The 21,009-nt window shown below is 35.0% G+C and overlaps 1 protein-coding gene across 18 annotated transcripts in view; it reads left to right on the top strand.

The window, feature by feature from the left end:
* Window positions 1–21,009, top strand: part of RIMS2 (regulating synaptic membrane exocytosis 2) — a 539,581-nt gene that overhangs the window by 369,017 nt on the left and 149,555 nt on the right. For 16 of the 18 annotated variants that reach the window (XM_006053914.4, XM_006053915.4, XM_025265138.3 and 13 more), the window contains 2 exons: window positions 926–1,082; window positions 3,336–3,452. In XM_006053914.4, coding sequence (XP_006053976.2) covers window positions 926–1,082; window positions 3,336–3,452 — 274 coding nt within the window. Of the gene's footprint in view, window positions 1–925; window positions 1,083–3,335; window positions 3,453–14,237; window positions 15,119–21,009 lie in introns of those variants that run through there. The other 2 variants (XM_025265134.3, XM_045162787.1) reach the window with 2 other exon arrangements.

Genomic DNA, 21,009 nt, shown 5'->3' on the forward strand with positions numbered 1-21,009 from the left:
TTTTTGAGATAACTTCAAATACTTGGAATCAAAGTTTAAATGTTTACTTCAAGTGATTTTCAGAATGCTTTCTAATATTGTTTATTTCTTAAAGAAATATCTATATAGACTATAGAAATTGGGCTTCCCAGGTTGCTCAGTGGGTAAAGAACCAACTTGGCCCATGCAGAAGGCACAGGAGACTCAGGTTTGATCCCTGGTTTGGGAAGATCACCTGAAGGAAGGCATGGCCACCCACTCCAGTATTCTTGCCTGAAAGTAAAAGTTAGTCACACAGTCATGTCCGACTCTTTGCAGTCCCATGGACTGTAGCCTGCCCGGCTCCTCTGTCCATGAATTCTCTAGGCAAGAATACTGGAGTGGATTGCCATTTCCTTCTCCTGGGTATCTTCCCGAACCAGGGATTGAACCTGGGTCTCCTGCATTACAGATTCTTTACCAACTGAGCCAACTTTACTATTCTGGCCTGGAAAATCCCATAGATAGAGGAGCCTGGTGGGCTATAGTTCATGGGGTTGCAAAGAGTTGGACACAAGTTAAGCAACTGAACATGCATGCACTATACAAAGTAGGAACTTTTTGTCAGGTTAATTATTCTAAATATTTATAGTTGTTGAGAACTATTTGAAGCTCTTCTGGTCAATGAAGAGATGAAAATGTTTTTAGAATAAGCTTAATTCTTTTTGAAGATTACTAACTGTGTAAAAAAGTGAGCATAGTAGCTGTCTAAATATTTGAATATTTGTCATTCCTTCTCAATTTGTGTTTATAAAATATTATTTTATGTTAGCATTGTGCTTTATTCATTGTGCTTTACATTTACTATATTTAAAGCCTTTCACTAACATTTTGTTTTTCAGTAAATTACAAAATACTAAAAATCTTAGTGTGTGGATAACTGTAATCTTAATATTTCCACCTTTAGATTATCGACACAATGGTCGAGATCTTCAAAGCTCAACATTGTCAGTGCCAGAACAAGTAATGTCATCAAACCACTGTTCGCCATCAGGGTCTCCACACCGAGTAGATGTTATAGGAAGGACTAGATCTTGGTCACCCAGTGTCCCTCCTCCACAGAGGTAAGACAGCATAACATTTTATAGGATGATATTATAAGCCTATTTATCTTAAAATATTATTAGAAATTTATAAAGATAGGTTCTTACAGAAAAAAGTTATTTAGGGAAAAACATATGTGCTAGTCAATAGCCTATATAATGAGAGTAATACAAAATATGGGCTACTTTGTAACTTTGGATGACTTAAATATGATTTTATTATAAGTTCATAGTCATAAAGAAGATACAAATTCCAGTCTCATATATATATTGAGCAGATCTAGTTAGACCCAACTAATTGTACTCATGAATGATATTGACATTTTAAGAAATAGGAAAGAATAAACATTTGTTGGAGCAATACAATTAAGAACAATCATGAGAAGACTAAAAGGAAATGCATGAGCAGTGGGAAGAATTGCTTGGAAATCTACAATTCCAGGTCTTATATTTAGAGGAAAACTCTAATCAATCCAGTTAAGTTAAAGAAATGCTTATTGGAGTAAGAACCATGGAAATAATGTTTCTGAACGGGAAATATGTGCATAATTTCACATTTTATATACTTGCAACATTTAAGGCAATTTGAACCCTTAGAATGACAATCTTAGAACACTTTTTTTAAATGAGTAATTGAGTTAGTTTTAGACATTTAGACTTAGAATTTTAGGTTGTCATCTTAATTTTATACATGGCATTAGACTGTCTAAGAGAACAAGATTTATTATATTTATAAATTTAACTTATTTAATTATAAGGATATTAAGTACTTAAATGTTTATTTAGACAATTAATTAAAGAGAAAAGTTAATATATTAAACTCATAAACATAGTTTAAAACATTTGAAGATTTAGGTAAGTTTGTAAATGGGACTAAAATTATTAAAAGTCTTCTGAAAAGTAACTGTTTAAATGTGGTAGACTTATCAGTAGAATAAAAAGATTTGTAATCTGAAATTTAAAGTGCAAGAGAGAATAAGATTTTAAATTTGTAGTTTTAGTAAATTAAGCCCTTTCTCATTAAAAAAAAAAAGAATTCTTGACTTATCAAAGAATGAATATTTGAACACACCTGTAGAAAATAGGCATGGATTTTAGATTAGATTCACCTGCACTTAACAGAAAGCCTGTAGTAGCAGGAGCTTGTGTAGAAGGTTTATTCCATCATGGAAAAGAATGTGCTTAGTCACTCAGTCATGTCCAACTCTTAGGACCCCATAGACTATAGTCTGCCAGGCTCCTCTGTCTATGGGATACTCCAGGCAAGAATACTGGAGTGGGTTGCCATTCCCTCCTCCAGGGGATCTTCCCAACCCAGGAACTGAACCCAGGTCTCCTGCATTTCAGGCAGACTCTTTACCAACTGAGCTACAAGGGAAGCCCGTAAGATTAGTAAACAGCCCAGGCCAAGAATGGTAGCTTAAAAAAATAGTCAGTGATCGGTTATAAAAATATCAGTTTAGATTAAAAAAAAAAACTATTATTATCCCTAAAATAAAATGGCCAATATATTGTCTATAAGCAACATTCTGAACTCATTTTCTCCACACAAATCTATACTTCCTCCTATATTTCATATTTTATTATCACTACTATACACCTGGGCTGCTGCTGCTGCTGCTAAGTCGCTTCAGTTGTGTCCAACTCTGTGCGACCCCGTAGACAGCAGCCCACCAGACTCCCCCGTCCATGGGATTTTCCAGGCAAGAGTACTGGGGTGAGTTGCCATTGCCTTATCCCATACACGTGGGGGTCATCCATTAATAGTTTTCATAATCCCTATCTTCATTCCCATTGATATTGCCTTAATTTTATGCCGGACCTCTTATGGCTTCCTGTGTGGCACTAGTGGGTACTGCCTACCGATGTAGGAGATGTAGGAGGGGTAAGAGATCCGGCTTCCATCTCTGGCTCGGGAAGATCCCCTGGAGGAAGAAATGGCAACCCACTCCAATATTTTTGCTTGGAAAATCCCATGGACAGAGGAGCCTGGAGGGCTACAGTCCATGCGGTCACAAAGAGTTGGACAGGACTGAAGCAATTTAGCAGGCACATACCTGTTACAGCAGCAATCTCCTAATTTTATTGTCAATCTCCAGGTGAAATTTATAGATTTAGCCAGAAGTGCAATTAGTTAAAACAAAGCAAAAATCTTGAGGCTGACATTACAGTGATCTTTTGTCTTTTTCTACTGTCTTTATTAAAAAACTTTATTTTTTAGTATAATATATGATTATGGTTTATTAAGATATTTAATGGATCTTGCTATTTCAGTCGAAATGTGGAGCAGGGACTTCGAGGGACACGCTCTGCTATAGGACATTATAATACAATTAGCCGAATGGATAGACACCGTGTCATGGATGACCATTATTCTCCAGACAGAGACAGGTAAATTTAATCAAATACTGTGAGACCATATTATAATTGCTGCCTACAGGAAGAAAGATTGCCATAAAATGTTTTCATCCTGAACTTGGGTATTTCTTATCTTAGTTTTTGAAACCATGTGCTTCGTTTACAACATCTACATTAATTCTTATGACTATCACATCATTTTAAAAAGTTAAAGAAACAAAAAACAACCTTTTGTTTGCTAAGAAAAAAAATTCATTTTGCTCTTACAGTTTTGGTACTTTGTTAAATCAAGCCAGTTAAGTTAGTGAACTTGCACATGAAATTATAATGACAATCATAAGGAAAACAGGATGTTTTATTATTTTTACTTTATCATAACAAATTATTATATTGAAAAATACTTTCATGAGACTGTAGATTTAAAGTCTTTTACATTCATCTGGTAAATCAGTGTGACTTTTTATATATAGTCATGTTGAGACAAGTCTGGTTTGTTTAAACAGACAGAAAAACTGATTCATGAAGAGGTTTTTCCTCATGGCTTTCAGTAAACCTTTTAAACAGCTTAAAGAATTATACTTGTTGACTGCTGTGCTTGGAAGACTTCTCTGAATTTTCTCTATTAAATGTGATATACTTAGGCATGTTTCAGTACATACATTAATTACTAATAATTTTTTTAACAAGCTAATTGATTAATCCTCTAGTACATTATTTGATTACATATGAAATGAAAAATGCTATGGTATTTCCCCAAAACTACCAAGTGGTAGTTAAACCCAAAACCCAAGTGGGTTTAAGATAAGGATTAGAATAGAAAGCTTAATTTGCTGTTCAGAGAATATTATGATGAAATAACAAGGGAACTCAGAAGTCTCTTTATATGCATCCTAAACTGATTTTAGTAAAAACACTGGGGGGAAGGGTAGAGATTCAATCAATTGATATGAAATTTTTTTGTCAATACTTATAAATTGTTTTGTCCAAATCTAGTCTAAATCTAACTCAGTTCATGCTTATAACATTGTGTTGGAGTACACTTTTCCAAAAGAAATATAGGGAATATCTTAGTCTTCAATAGTGTCAATCAGCTATTGTCTTTTGTGTCTGAGATCTAAGAAGAAATAGGAAGTGAATAAATTAATATCTTAGTGTCAAATGAAAGTTAGTGTAGTGTTTTATTTATTTTTAATTTATTTGACTTTTTCATAGGGGTTTGTATTTTTAAAGTAATTATAGGCATGTTACCTACAAAAATGGATACTTATCAAGTACAATAATTGTGAAAAAGGTAACTCTATTAGAATGATTAGGAGTGTATCATATTAGGATGGATGAATGAGTTTTTCATTACCTAGTAGAAATTTTTAAAAATTGATAATATCTTGAAATTTTTCATGTAGTGACTCATAAATTCCTTGTTCATATTGAAGGCATGTTAAGCAGATGATCAGGGAGGAAAGTCTGAAATGACTTTTAATCCTCCAAGTTTATGTAAAATGAACTAGATATGTTCTCCGAAGGCCATATGGTCTGGGCCAAATCTTGCAGGGAAGAACAGAGTAAAATTGACCTCCAGAATTATAAACAAAAATAGTCACTGTCATGACAAGCACATAATATTTTACTGATATTTTGAGACAAAGAGCCCTAAGTTTAATGACCTGAAAGGTGCTATTCAATCCTTGGTATTAGTTAATATTTGAATTAGTCATAATTGAAATGTCATATTTTATTGTTTACTTTATAACATTATGAATCTTTTAATTTGGCAAAAATGTTCAAGTAATTCAGAGATTTTGTGGGGAAATTGATCCACATGATTTCATTTCTGTTTTTGAGTCTTATACATTACCAGATCATAATTACTCTTCATTGTGAGCTGTTTTAAATCCTTTTAGAAATAAATAAAATGGAATTTCATTTAAAAAGGCCTATAAAACCATTTCTATATTAATTTTGAGTATTTTTGCAATCATTATTCATTAACATGAGGAATCAAAAATGAAAAGCATGGTATTATCCATGAATATAGTCTATCACATTATTAAACAATGAGTTCTTAATTTCTGTTTTATCCTAATATTCTAAAAGATTTTACATAATAGAATGCATATGAAGGCATTGTTATTTTTATGTACTATTTATAATAGATGGTAAAAATACTCTAAACCTCCTACAGTGAATTTTCATGAACTGTATTTTATAGAATTGATAAATAATACTGTTGATTTAAAAGCCTAAAAAATAATTTCCTTTGAGATGATAGGTAAAATTTAGTTATTTTGAGTAGTGCATTAATCTTGCTTGTCAGTAAGAATTGACACACTGGACTAGAATATTTCATGAAATGTATTCTTTTTCATGGGATTTGGAACCAAATGGCATTGGGCTTGAATTTAGAATTTTTTTACTACTTGATCCCTGTGTATCTTTGATTTGATTTCCTTATCTACTTGACTTCCTTATCTATAAAATTAGAATATTAATACCAACTTTATGGGGTTGTTGGATAGATTAAGTGAAACAGTGCCACCAATTGAATGGTATGTACTCAGAAAAAGTACCTCTTAACATTTTAAAAGGATCTTTTAGCTTATAAATAATTTACATTTTAATGTGCTCATCAATTAAGCAGAGAAAAGAGAAGTCAGTCAATTCAGTTGTTTTTTTTAAGTGGCTTGTAGAGGATGTAGGATATGTGTTGGACCTTGAAAAATGAGCATGTTTATTTAGGCAACAACAAAAGATACAGAGGCAGAATATACATATATTATCAGAAAGACCCAGTAAGAAGGATGAAAGACTAGGCGCATACTAGAAAATTGTGAATAAAGATAATAGCTTAAAAAAAAAAAAGATAATGGCTTTTACATCGGCCATGTTGGGTGATAAATGATACAACCCCATGGACTGTGGCTTGCCAGGCTCCTCTGTCCATGAAATTCTCCAGGCTAGAATATGGTATGGGTAGCCATTCCCTTCTCCATGGGATATTCCTGACCCAAGGATGGAACCCCAGTCTCTCACATTGTGGGCGGGTTCTTTATTGTCTGAGCCACCAGGGAAGCCCCAATAAATGATACTATATGACATTAATTTATATACGTCTTTGGGCTTCCCAGGTGGTGCTAGTAGTAGAAAACCCGTCTTCCAACACAGGAGACATAAGACACATGTTTGATCCCTGCGTTAGGAAGATGCCCTGAAGGAGGATATGGCAACCCACTCCTGTATTCTTGCCTGGAGAACCCCGTGGACAGAGGAGCCTGTTGAACTACAGTCCCTAGCATCACAGAGTCAGACACGACTGAAGCGATTTAAACATGCACACACACACTTGTTTAAACTTACATGGTGTAAGAAAGAGATATCCTTTTCTTATAGATTATATACGAAGAATTATACATAGAATTTTGATTGGATCTTTATTTCTCTGCACATCTCATTTTATTAGTACTAGTCAAATTCCTTTTCTCTTTTGAAAAGAAAGAAGGTTTATTAAAAGTAATTCAGAAACTTCCATACAGCGATATTAAATAAAAATGATTAATGTAATAGTCATCTTCATCTTCATTCCTCCTACTTTTTTGTATCATTATTTCTCTGGTAAATCCTGATAACTACTACAACTAAGAACATCATTTTCTGGAGCAAACTATGTGACTTTAGTATTAGAAATCATTTCAAGAGCTTATTTATTATAGGAGTTAATTTACTACTAGAATAAGTATAGAGTACTAGATGCTATTTCTATAATATGTCATAGATATCTTACAGTACACATTTTTTATGTCTATCATAGAGACTGAAATATATTAGTTGCATTTAATTCCATAGAGTATACTTTCAGCCTAATAAGGAAGAAAAATAATACTGGCAGAATATATATTACTTCATAAACTTTTTTCTTCTGTTCATTCAATTAATGCATTTATATTCTATAATATTTTATAAAACAGGGCATATTTGCCCTATTATATGAATTTCTGAAATACTTCAAATACATGCTGTTTCACTATTCTTTAACAGGCTGTCAGCTACCAGAAACTACCAAACCATTTCAGTTATCAGCTTTGAGAGAAATACATCTCTGAAAGTTTGAAAACACAGAGAAAGTAAATGAAAAAGAAAACTCATCCTACAAATTAATGCAACTTTTTATTTATTATATTTCAGGATTAAAGTTTTACTTTTTAAATCATAGTATACTTTAGGAACTATAAAGTATCAAAATAGTGACAATGTTAAAGACAGTTTGGTATTAAATTGAGATTGTTGGAAATTTACCTTTCAAAATCCGCATATTACTTAAGAATGAGATTTTTATCTCCTTTTTTTTACAGTCCTTTTTGTGTAGCTGGTAGTTCCTAAAAGGAAACATGGGGTCACAAAGCATCGGACATGACTGAGCGACTGAACTGAACTGAAATGAAAAGGGAATATTCAGGCTAATGAAATACAATGGAAGGATAATTCATTATAAATATAGTTTTGTTTTATCTTCAAAAATTAAATTTCTTAGTAAGAATCAAAGTGTGTAAGGAAATTAGATCAATAATCTTTTTTAGTTCTTTGGATAGTCAAATTTTTTATCAGGATTTGAGAATCTATAAGTTCCTTTATTAATCTTTTTTTAAAATTTAGTCACATTTTGTGGCAATGGGTTAATTTCCAAAATATACAAGCAGCTCATACAACTTAATACCAGAAAAACAAACAACCCAATCAAAAAGTGGGCAAAAACCTAAGCAGACATTTCTCCAAAGACGACACACAGATGGCTGGTAAACACATGAAAAGATGCTCAACATCGCTCAGACTAGAGAAATGCAAATCAAAACTACAATGAGATATCACCTCACACCAGTCAGAATGGCCATCATCAAAAAAATCTACAAACAATAAATGCTGGAGAGGGTGTGGAGAAAAGGGAACCTTCTTGCACTGTTGGGGGGTAATGTAAACTGATGCAGCCACTATGGAAAACAGTATGGAGATTCCTTAAAAAACTAGAAATAAAACCAATGGAATTGCTGCATTGACCCACTAATCCCCCTCCTAGGCATATACCCTGAGGAAACCAAAATTGAAAAAGACACATGTACCCCAGTATTCATTGCAGCACTGTTTACAGTAGCTAGAACATGGAAGCAACCTAGACGTCCATAGACAGATGAATGGATAAAGAAGCAGTGGTACATATATACAGTGGTATATTACTCAGCCATAAAAAGGAACACAGTTCAGTTAGTTCTAAGCCTATTATACAGAGTGAAGTAAGTCAGAAAGATAAAAACAAATATTGTATATCAATGCATATATATTGAATCTAGAAAGACAGTACTGTTTAACCTATTTGTAGAGCAGCAAGGGAGACACAGACATAGAGAACAGACTTATGGACATGAGTGTGGTGGGAGGAAGGAGAGGGTGGAATGTATGAAGAGCATAACATGGAAATATGTACATTACCATATGTAAAATTTATAGCCAATGGAAATTTGCTGTGTGACTCAGGTAACTCAAACTGGGGTTCTGTAACAACCTAGAGGGGTAGGAGGGAGGTTCAAAAGGGAGGGAACATAGGTATACCTATGGTTGATTCATAATGATGTTTGGCAAAAACCAACACAATATTGTAGAGCAATCATCCTTCAATTAAAAATAAATAAATGTAATTTTTTTTAAAGAAGTAAAGGGGGTTAGACTGAAAAAAAAATTGAGTCATGTTTTGGTTTCCTGTTTTATTCTTTTGCAATGAGTTCAAGTTCTGCTCAATTTTTTAAAAAATTCAAACAAATTGGATTAAATGCAATATTTAAAATAACTTACTTTAACTCCTTATTTATATTTAGGACATTATTTATTGCATAGATTTTATACTGTCCATTAATTTGGGGAGAAAAGTAAGCATGCTTTAATGGATAAGTATAAATAAAATGTTTTTAAATTTCTCTAAGTGGATGCAGCAAATGATTCTGTATCTTAGGTGAATTTTAGGGGACTTACTAAAATAGTATGGTTAATTTCTGTAATATTCACAGATGCATTTTTATACTATTACTCCAAGGGGAGTCATGACTAGATTATGTTAAGAGGTATAACATGTCTATGGAAAAGCATATAGTCACTGTTCTCCAGAGAAACAGAATTGTTAGGCTGGATAGAGAGAGATTGATAATAGATAGATAGATAAATATATAGATAGGTGATAGATAGATTTATTATGAGGAATTGGCTCACATGATCATACAAGCTGAAAAGGTCTACCGTCTGCTTTTGGCATGCTGGAGACCTGTGAAATGGTGGTATAATTCGGTCAGAGTACAAGGCCTGAGAACCGGGTGAGCCAGTGGTGCCTTAATCAAGCTCAGTCAGAGGGCCAGAGAGCTATGAGACGTCAAGCTCAGGCCTGATGTCCACCCACACTGGGGTGGGCAGTGCACTGATTCCACTGAATCAAATGAGAATCTCATCCTGAGACACATTTACATACATTCCCAGAAATAATGTTTAAGGTGAGCACCCCTTGGCCAGTTAAGTTGATACATAAAATTGACCATCACAAAAAGGGAAATAAAACAAACTGTCACGTGATGATGATGATTCCTGTATAGTGTTTTCTTTGGCTTTACAGAGATGAAATTAATTATAAGCTTCTCAAGGAAAATATTAAAAGTTGGGTGATTATATATATATATATATATATGCTCTATGAATATGAAAATTTTAACAGCTTTGAATTTTACACATTTTTGTTACCCTTAAGTAATTTTCAGAGACAGTCTATTCCTTTTTAATGCAGTAAATCCCAACATCACTACTGTTGGGTATTCTTTCTACTCTTTGTAAAGCCAGAAAAATCTTTTTGATACTGTTTTCCTTATTTCTTATACTGCATAGGTTTTTAATCTTTTGTTTACAGTCCTACAGAGTTTCTGGGATTATGAATGACTGCTATCTTTAAACAGTAGGTTCCACATTAAAAGATCATAATTCTGCTTTACTTTTGAGTTCAACTCAAAATATATTTATTGAGTGGGTTAGGCGTTCTGCACAAAGATTTAGAGTAGGTATTATCCTGGTCTAGATAAGCACGTGATCCAATTGATTATACCAAGTAATTATGCAATATAGTAACTAGTTATAAAATGTAAAAGACCATGAGGCCTAAGCATAATAGTATTAGAACAGATTGGAGAGGAAACGATTTGCTTGAATCTATTGGAAAGAGCTTCTAAGAGAAGTTGGACTTTAAAAATTAGTAGAATTTTGAAAGGCAATGAAGTGGAGACAGAGAGGGAATGATGGACAGGACATTCTTGGCAGAGTGTGGAGCATGAGTGTTGAGCATGAACTTAGTCTGAAAGTCAGGAAAGTATGGAATATATTTAGACAATCTTAGTCTGCTGAACCTAGATAAAAAGTCATGGTATGGGAAAAGAGAAGTAATAGGAGATGAAGATTGAATGTAGCTTAGAAATGATGAAAGTGAAAGCGGAGAGTGAAAAAGTTGGCTTAAAGCTCAACATTCAGAAAATGAAGATCATGGCATCTGGTCCCATCACTTCATGGGAAATAGATGGGGAAACAGTGGAAACAGTGTCAGACTTGATCTTTTGGGGCTCCAAAATCACTGCAGATGGTGATTGCAGCCATGAAATTAAAAGACACTTGCTCCTTGAAAGAAAAGCTATGACCAACCTAGATAGCATATTGAAAACCAGAGACATTACTTTGCCAACAAAGGTTCGTCTAGTCAAGGCTATGGTTTTTCCTGTGGTCATGTATGGATGTGAGAGTTGGACTGTGAAGAAGGCTGAGTGCCGAAGAATTGATGCTTTTGAACTGTGGTGTTGGAGAAGACTCTTGAGAGTCTCTTGGACTGCAAGGAGATCCAACCAGTCCATTCTGAAGGAGATCAGCCCTGGGTGTTCTTTGGAAGGAATGATGCTAAAGCTGAAACTCCAGTACTTTGGCCATCTCATGTGAAGAGTTGACTCATTGGAAAAGACTGTGATGCTGGGAGGGATTGGGGGCAGGAGGAGAAGGGGACGACAGAGGATGAGATGGCTGGATGGCATCACTGACTCAATGGACGTGAGTCTCAGTGAATTCCGGGAGTTGGTGATGGACAGGGAGGCCTGGCGTGCTGTGATTCATGGGGTCGCAAAGAGTCAGACACGACTGAGTGACTGAACTGAACTGATAGTGGCAGTAAAAAAGGAAAACAAGGGATAAACCTGAGTTATTTAGGCATTAGAATGAGCAATGGTTATAAATCAGTTGAATGTAGAAAATAGGGAAAATGGATGTTAAATTTTGAGACTTTATAGCTTGGTTTATTAAATATTTAAATTCTCAGTTGAAACTGAGATTACAAGAAAACAAATAGCTGAAGTGTTATATTAAATTCCAAAGAGGATTAAAGAATTATAGTTAACTACTAGGAGGCCCTTTAAAATGATAGGGTTCTAGATTCTAAAGATACGTGAAGGACTGCTTTTGTAGCTAAGGATGAGGCCAAATGGGCAGGATCTAGGCTTCTTCCTCCCTCTGTAGACAGTGCCATTCTGATTTTATTGAATTCCTAAATATTGGTTTGACATGAATTTTGTATGAAAAAACAAATGGTCTTCTGCTTAAAAAGAACATTGGAAAGCTACTTCTCCAGCTGTCTTACTTACAGTTGCAGCCCCAGATGTTCAAATTGGCCAATGTCTTACACATCTCACAATTAGCATGTGTTTTTCTGAAATGCTTACATGACACTCAAGCAGCCATGTGGAGATCTCAGGAAGCTGCTGGAAATGTGAAACCCAAAGAAAAATCAAGGTTAAACCAAAGTGAGAATTTACACTATAAAAACAAATAGTATTATCCAGAAAGAATGTGTTTGAGTATGAAGAAAGTCAAGGAAAAATCTTGGGAAACCACTGCCTCTGAGGAATAAAAGAAAGGGAATCAATAAGTGAAATGGATAAGGAAACAGTTAGTAGGCAGGAGACTGGGCCAATGTGTATATGTTATGAGCCTGTGTTTTGGCTAAAGGAAGCCCTGAGTTTAAAAGCCAGTTGTGCTCCTTACTTTACAGCTGTGCGCAAGCACTCACAACCAGTTTTCTCTGACTGTGGGAACACTAGACCCTATCTTGAAGGGTTGTTACAAGTAGTGAGACATAGACAAAACTTTAATGGAGTATGTGGCGCATAGTTAAGTGTTAATAGACACTATTAAAGAATCCGCCTGCCAATGGAAGAGACTCAAGAGACAAGGGTTTGATCCCTGGGTTGGGAAGATCCCCTGGAAGACAAAATGCAACCCACTCCAGTATTCTTGCCTGGAAATTTCCATGGACAGAGCAGCCTGGCGGGCTACAGTCCATAGGGTAGCAAAGAGTCAGACAGGACTGAGCTCACACACAAATTTGTAATAGCCTGAGAGAATAGTGTTTCAAAAACCAAGAGAGTGTCAAGAAATAGAGGTTGAAAATCAGTGTCTAAAGCCATAGATAAATGGAGCATAATGAAGATCAAGAAGAAATTAAAGGGTTTTTTAGAATTTCACAGATAAAACTCACAGAATACCTTGAAGAGAATAGTAGAGGCAGAAGTCAAATTACAGTAAACTTTAAGCATGACTGAAAAGTGAGAAACTGATAGCAAGAATTGTAGATACATCTAAAAGATGTTTTATGATGAAAAAAGACAGAGAGAGGAAGGCAAAGTTATTGAAGTTTTTATTTTGAGAATTAAATGTGATTGTGGAAGGGAAGGCATGAGACAAAAATGAATGAAGCAAGGCCATATGGGAAGTAGGATTACAAGTAGAGGAATTTCTTCCTTTTTTGGAGAAGAATAGGACAAGTGAAGATACAAATATATATGTCCTCTTTAGAGATGTTGAGAGAGATCAAGGTGGGTTTCCATTTTTTACTGAAGCATAATGATAATTTGCCAAAATTAAGTGTTTTGACATGAAAGGTTAAAAAAATTTTTTTAATTTTATTAGTGCTATGGAAATAAGAGAATCAGCTACAGAGGGGTAAAAATGAAAATGTACTGCTTTGATGGCTTATGGTAAGTCATGAGGCATGAAGTGCAGCAGAATCAATAGCATGTAATAAACAGTGACTGGAAAATGGAATAGCATCCAATACATTTAAAAAATAAAATTAATATTCAAATAAACTAATTTCAAATAATTAGTATTCAAAATAAAGTAATATTAAAATAAAGCAATATTCAAATGAAGTATTCAGTTTGTTCCCTACTAAATGCAATTTTATAAACTCTTTTAGTTACTTTTAATTAGTAATGATTGTAAAAGAAATCATTGCCTTATGAAATCCCCTAAGTGTGATAACTATTAGAAATTATCTCAAAAAAAAAAAAAAAAGAAATTATCTCTTTTAATATTTTCTTCTCAAGCTTTCTGGTTATTTTATTATTTTTCTTTCCCTGCCTTTCCTCCCCCAAAATGAGGAAGCATCTATATTATAATACATTTTATAGATGATGCTGAAGATGTTTGTGGTAATCGATAAGGTTTTATTTTTAAATATTATTTGTTTAAATCTCAATTCGTTACATTCTGTTGTGTTTTGTTTTAGAATATTTAGACCATTTTAACCTTTAGCACTGCCGTATTACAATGGACATTGGGAAGAAGGAGCAAACTTTCCAGTAACGACTTTCATTTGCTTTGCTTGCTCTCTGCTTATCTTTTTTGAATCTCACTTTTAAAAATTAAACGATACTGTCTTCATTTCTTTCCTGAGTCTCATTTATATTCTTGTTTCTGCCATGCTTGCAGTCATTTTCTTACTCTACCTCGCTCCAGATACAGTCAGAGCATTGAACATCATCACAGGGATGGCAGGTATTTTTTTCTTACAATTGAGTCTGTTTGTAGAATTGCATGTGCCTGTCTATTGATATTAACTCACTTCTATTTTATATATATATATATGTTTGTAGTTATTGATGAAATATTATCCTTGTAAAAAAGTAGAAAATAAGGCATATATAAACAATTTAATTGTATTGGGCTAGGATCATCTCTGTGATGATTCTAAAAATGTAATTCACCAGAAATTACTTTTGAATCATTACATGGAAAAGTAGAATAACAATATTTGTAAAGATTAATACAGTTGACAGCTCATCTTCCTCTGGAGAGTTCATAATCAGATATTCAGACAGCACTAGTTGATAACAACCCACTTCTACCTCCCTCCAAATCAGCCTTTGAAAAGTGCTTAGATTGAACAGAGGTTTATGAGGCTGAACTCAGGTTTACAGTTACTTTATCAAGGGTTTCTGTGATCTACTCATTGGTTATAGTAGATGAATCTGGATCCCTGGAGAATACTGGGTTTGTGAGAAAATCCTTGTTCTTTTCTACTCTCCCACCATTCTCCTTGTATTGAAGAAAAATATAAATTACCTGGCATTTAACAGAAAGGAGGATTACCTCTCTAGTTATTCCCAGAAGGAAATCTAGCAGGGAAAGAAGGTCTCTAAAGCTTGCAGTTTCTCAAGGCTAAACATAGCTGTAGGGTATTTAAGCCAGTTCAGTGACACATTTTGAGGCCCTGTAGGCAGAGAAAAGAATAGCAATGATAATGTGGTTGTGGGTTCAGCTATACAGATAAGGAATTAATGTGCTGTACTCACTCTCACTATAGTTTCAGAGTGATTTGGGTTCTTTGTGGCCACTTTTATCCTATTAGTTTAGTTAATTGAGAGTTGATAATGAAAGAGCTTAAAAAAAATAATTGAAACTAGTGGGTAAATACCTAAGATTGAATTCATTTAGACAAATATGGAAGGAAACATAAGAGATAGTATCAACAGTAAATTCCTAATAACTCAGGTTTTGTGATGTCTTTCTGTACGTGTATCTGAAATTTAGTGCCTTCAGTTTACTATACGGCAGTGGTTATTGCTATGTTTTATTTTCTTTACATTTCTTAGTCTCTTTTTCTATTATTTTGTATTTTATAGTCTCTTTTTCTATTATTTTGCTTCAATACTAAATAACTTTTGTTTTTTTATTGTTAGTGTTTGTCATCTTTCTTATTGCTGTATATTACTTTCAAAGTCTTTTTTGATTGCAGTGATTATACATTTACCTTACAAAAATGTGAAAAATAGTTTTATACCTATTCTTATAATTGGGTAAGACCTTTTTTAAGGTGGGTGGCATGAATGAGATATTATTGACTATAGAATTCTTATGCCGGTATCTTTCCACTTAAGCATAAATTAAAATCATGCATCACATTAGTTTTTTATGCCCTATGTTTTCCTTAGTTATCAATAAGTAGATTGCTTCGTATTATTTATTCTTTCAGTGAACCAACATAGATAGAGCCACTCCTTGAACAGCTCTAGGTTGATTATCAATTTCATATTCTTACTCAGTTTCTCAACCTCAGCCTAGCTGGGCTATTTTGAAAGAGAGATTTCTGAATTGTCTTTTGTACCATAATTTAGTTTGTGGTCAGGGCACAAAATATCACTGATGTTTATATTAAAGGAAAACACAGGAAAATCAGTTTTATAAAACAAATTATCAAATAACTTACTCTAAGATTTGTTGTCACTTAAATGATTCAAATTTGTGAGTCTAGTGTATACTTACTATGGAAAAATTGGATGGACATTGTAAGAATGCAGTTCTTTAGTTGCTTTCAATAACAGTATCTTTTATTATTACTAGTTTGATTCATACAAAAGCATGTCAGCGTGTTTCAAAGCATAGTAGTAAAATAAACATTTAGGAATCTACTACCCATACCAAGAACCAGAATATATAGTTAATATTCCTTCATCTACCTCTAGGCTTCTTGCCTGTTGCATTCCTATTGTATTCCACAGAAATAGTAAATACTGTATTGAATTTTCAGCTGAACATTTCCTTCATTTTTTTTTTTAAGTGACTTTGATCATTGATTTCTCTCTGCTAACTTTCTGAGTTACTTAGTTCTTCTGATTACCACTTTAGTTCACTATGAGATTCTGGGGATTATTGAAGATACAAAAACTCATCTAGTCAGCTATCCCTTCTCCTTTATTTAATACCATAATGTTTAATGCATCTTGTTTAACCCCTGTACCTTTGTACATATTGCAGCTGAACACAGCCATGCATTTCCCTTACATGTTGATATCATCTGTTGACTTCTTGATAATACTATTTTATTTACTGAAGATTTTAGCATGTGGCTTTAGTCTTCCTCTTTATCGTAATTCCTGCCATGTACCTGAATGATGTTGTGTGTGTGTGCACTCAGTCATGTCCAACACTTCTCAACCCCATGGACTGTAGTCCGCCAGGCTTCTCTGTCCTTGAGATTCTCCAGGCAAGAATACTGGAGTAGTTTTCCATTTCCTTCTCCTGGCAATGTTAGCATTCACCTGAATGATCTATTTAACACCCACTCACTTACTTGAGTATCTCAGATTGGAGTTAGTGAGCTTTACTCTCAGTTCTGCTTTAGTTACTTACTCCCATGGCCATGCTCTGAATATTATCATCACTTGAAACTGTTCTACCTTTGAAATTTTTTAATTAATTTTTTATATAACTTTTAAAGATTACTTTCCATTTATAGTTATTGCAAATGCTTCACTCTTGGACAATAACTACACATGGTTCTTTCTTATTCTTTCACTGAGTTACTTTTAACTCACTGATTCTTTTATCCACTCTGTTTTTATCCACCCTTTACCTTTCCCAATTTGCCTCCAGTTTACTTACATATTTGGAGGTTGAATCCATTCTTGGAAACATCCTCAGTTCAGTTCCCTTGCTTCATTGTTCTTCTTTTACATTTTTGACGAAGTCCAAGTCTGGAGTGATCTCTTTCTCTTGACAAATGGTTTTGATCTAAATTATCCAAGTTCTCTCTAATTACCTACTGAAGAAAAAAAATGACTGAACATTCAAAGGAAAAGTGACCTCTTTATTGAGGATTGTGAAAAGAATAAAAAGAAATTGGCACCAACTTTCTAAGCATTCAGTTTCCCAGTCTATATTTCAAGGTGGCATTTACTGTCATGGTCTGGGAATTCCCCTTCTGTGAATAAATAAGTGTTAATAGTTCCAAGTGGACCATTGTTTGGCTGTATAAAATCTGGAATTTTCTGAATGGGATAAATGTATAATAGTTAACTCAACATGGCATCCTCAATATGTGAAGAATCAGAACCATTGGCCTCTCTACTTCATATTTGTAAAATAAGATATTATGTATGCTGTCTCTTCGGAGAGGGCGATGGCACCCCACTCCAGTACTCTTGCCTGGAAAATCCCATGGACGGAGGAGCCTGCTAGGCTGCAGCCCATGGGGTTGTGAAGAGTCGGACACGACTGAGTGACTTCACTTTCACTTTTCACTTTCATGCATTGGAGAAGGAAATGGCAACACACTCCAGTGTTCTTGCCTGGAGAATCCCAGGGACGGCGGAGCCTGGTGGGCTGCCATCTCTGGGGTTGCACAGAGTCGGACGCGACTGAAGCAACTTAGCAGCAGCAGCAGCAGCGTGCTGTCTCTTTGAAACAGATCAATAGAAGCTTAATGTTTGCTAAACTTCTTTTATATTACTTCAGGGAACAAATATTTAACTAATATTAGGGATCAAGACTTTTTTCCTCTGGACAAGTTACACTGACCAGGGCAAAATTATCTTTGATCATGGCGTATTTTAAAACACATTCAAAATTTAAACAAACATATTTGGAATGGATATCATGTTACCTTTTACTAATATCCCTCTAAGATATATCCTTTATTTCAATTAATATATCTTTTATATTTTAAAATCTATCCTCATATCTTACTTTCCCCCCAAGTATTTATCTTTACTTAAAGCTATACATGGGGTTTCCCAGGTGGTGCAAGTGGTAAAGAACCCACCTGCCAATGCAGGAGATGTAAGAGATGCAGGTTCAACCCCTGGACTGGGAAGATCCCCTGGAGGAGGGCATGGCAATGCACTCCAGTATTCTTGCCTAGAGACTCCCATGTACAGGAGAACCTGGTGGGCTACGGTCCATGGAGTCACAAAGAGTCAGAGTCAGACATGACTGAAGTGATTTAGCATGCACACGTGCAAAGCTACATAGCATATTAAGGAATTACTAACATTGATGGTGGACATGGCATTTTGCATAAAGATGTGATGGAGGAGATGATAGGTGGGCTATATCTTAAAGGAAGAATTAGAAATATTTAGGTAGAGTAAGGTAGGATCTTGGTGAAACTTAAGAAATGTATGAGCAAAGTTGGGCTTCCCAGGTGGCGCTAGTGGTAAAGAACCTGCCTGCCAGTGCAGGAGACAAAAGAGACAGATTCGATCCCTGGGTTGGGAAGATCCCCTGGAGGAGGGCATGGAAACCCACTCCAGTATTCTTGCCTGGAGAATCCCATGGACAGAGGAGCCTGGCGGGCTACAGTCCATAGAGTTGCAAAGGGTCGGACACGACTGAAGCGATTTAGCATGCATGCATGCATCAGCAAAGTTACTGGAGTAACAAACACTGTGTTTTAGTGCTGTTGGAGCGTTCATTGCAAGGCAGGGAATAGCAAGGGATGAATCTGTAATGATAAAGATAGTCCCGATTATGAATAATCTTGTATCCTCTGTTAAGGAACTTAAATCTAAGACTGTGATAGAAGCGCTTTGAAGAGTTTTAGTTTCGGGATGCCTGTAGTACATTTATTCACTCTAGAGACTATGGGGATGGTTGATGAGAGAAATGTGTATGAAAAAGAAAAACACATACTGAGGTATTTGCCTTGGTCTAGGAAATGGCAACCCACTCCAGTGTTCTTGCCTGGAGAATCCCAGGGATGGGGAAGCCTGGTGGGCTGCCATCTATGGGGTCGCACAGAGTCGGACACGACTGAAGCGACTTAGCAGCAGCAGCAGCAGCAGGACAACAAAAGCTCTTTGACGGTCTGAACTAAGTAAGGTAGTGGCTGGAGAGATAAATGATGAGAGCCAATCAATTAAATTCAATATTACCTGGTAAATAATCAGATTTGGATGTTGAGGGGAAGCCACGAGTCAAGAAACATTCCAGTTTTATGGGCTGAGTAACTGGGTGCATGTGGTACCTTAACAGAGATGGGGGAATTGTTAGGAGAGGAATCAGTTTAGTTGAGAGACAAGTTCGGTTTTAGAATTATTGAGAAGGCTGGGGGAAGCTTTTAGCAAGAAGTAAATTAAATAATTTTAAAGCTTAAAGAAGTTTAGGCTATGTATAATCATTTAGGAGTAAATTTACTACTCGTGGAAAGTAGCTACAAAAATGAAAGTGAAATCAGCCAGAGATACTACCCATCAAATGAAGGCCCAGGAGTTTTCCTCTGCCGTGGAAAATTGACAGAGAAAGAGAAGCTTCTGAAGGACTAGTGATGGAAGAATAGAAAAGTAAGAAGAACAGAGCTTAAAAAAATATTTTGAAGAAGGAAGAGATAATATCAACAGTAAAAATAAATGAAAGTAAAGGTATATGAAAAATACCATTAGATTTGTCAAGGAAGAACTCACTGATGATTCCAACTCATGCGATTTTAGAAAGATGATGACAGAAGAAAAGCAGATTGCAGGGCCTGAGGCATGATTGGGGGATAATAAATACATCATGTGATTGGAAGATAATAAATACATCAAAGGAATGTGGAGAAATATTGGGTAGGGGCATATGATGTCAGACTAGGTTTCTTTCTTTCAGAGTAAGAAATACATCTTATGTTTATAGGCTTGGAGGAAAAAATCCTATAGGGGAAAAAATAGGTTGAAAAAAGGGAAAAAGAAAGGATGACTAGAAGAAAAGTCTTAGAGCAGCGGGTGGGGCTAACCACACAGATGGAGTTTCTAAATATAAAAAGTTCTTATTTACCATTGAGACAGGAGGGAAATAGATGACAGAGTTGGAACTAAGTAAATTTTTAAAGGATGTTAATCGAAGGTAATTATATTTGATAACCTCAATTTTGTTGTTGCTGTAATTGAGATTATATAGTTATTTTTGAGACAAATTCCTGAGGATTCCCAAAGGTTGAATATGATGCTTAATGGAAAATGAGAAAGTTTTAATAGTCATTGTATAAAAACTGATGGGAACTGATTAAATATAAGTAGAAAAATTGTTAATGATACCACCACAGCAGATGTTAGAAACTATGAATTTGCAAAGTGCTAATGCTCAAACTACCCCACAATTGCACTCATCTCACACACTAGTAAAGTAATGCTCAAAATTCTCCAAGCCAGGCTTCAGCAATACGTGAACCGTGAACTTCCAGATGTTCAAGCTGGTTTTAGAAAAGGCAGAGGAACCAGAGATCAAATTGCCAACATCCGCTGGATCATCGAAAAAGCAAGAGAGTTCCAGGAGAACATCTACTTCTGCTTTATTGACTATGCCAAAGCCTAGGATCACAATCAACTGTGGAAAATTCTGAAAGACATGGGAATACCAGACCACCTGACCTGCCTCTTGAGAAACCTCTATGCAGGTCAGGAAGCAACAGTTAGAACTGGACATGGAACAACAGACTGGTTCCAAA

Source organism: Bubalus bubalis, chromosome 15, assembly GCF_019923935.1.
Source record: "Bubalus bubalis isolate 160015118507 breed Murrah chromosome 15, NDDB_SH_1, whole genome shotgun sequence".
Classification (NCBI taxonomy): Eukaryota; Metazoa; Chordata; class Mammalia; order Artiodactyla; family Bovidae; genus Bubalus; species Bubalus bubalis.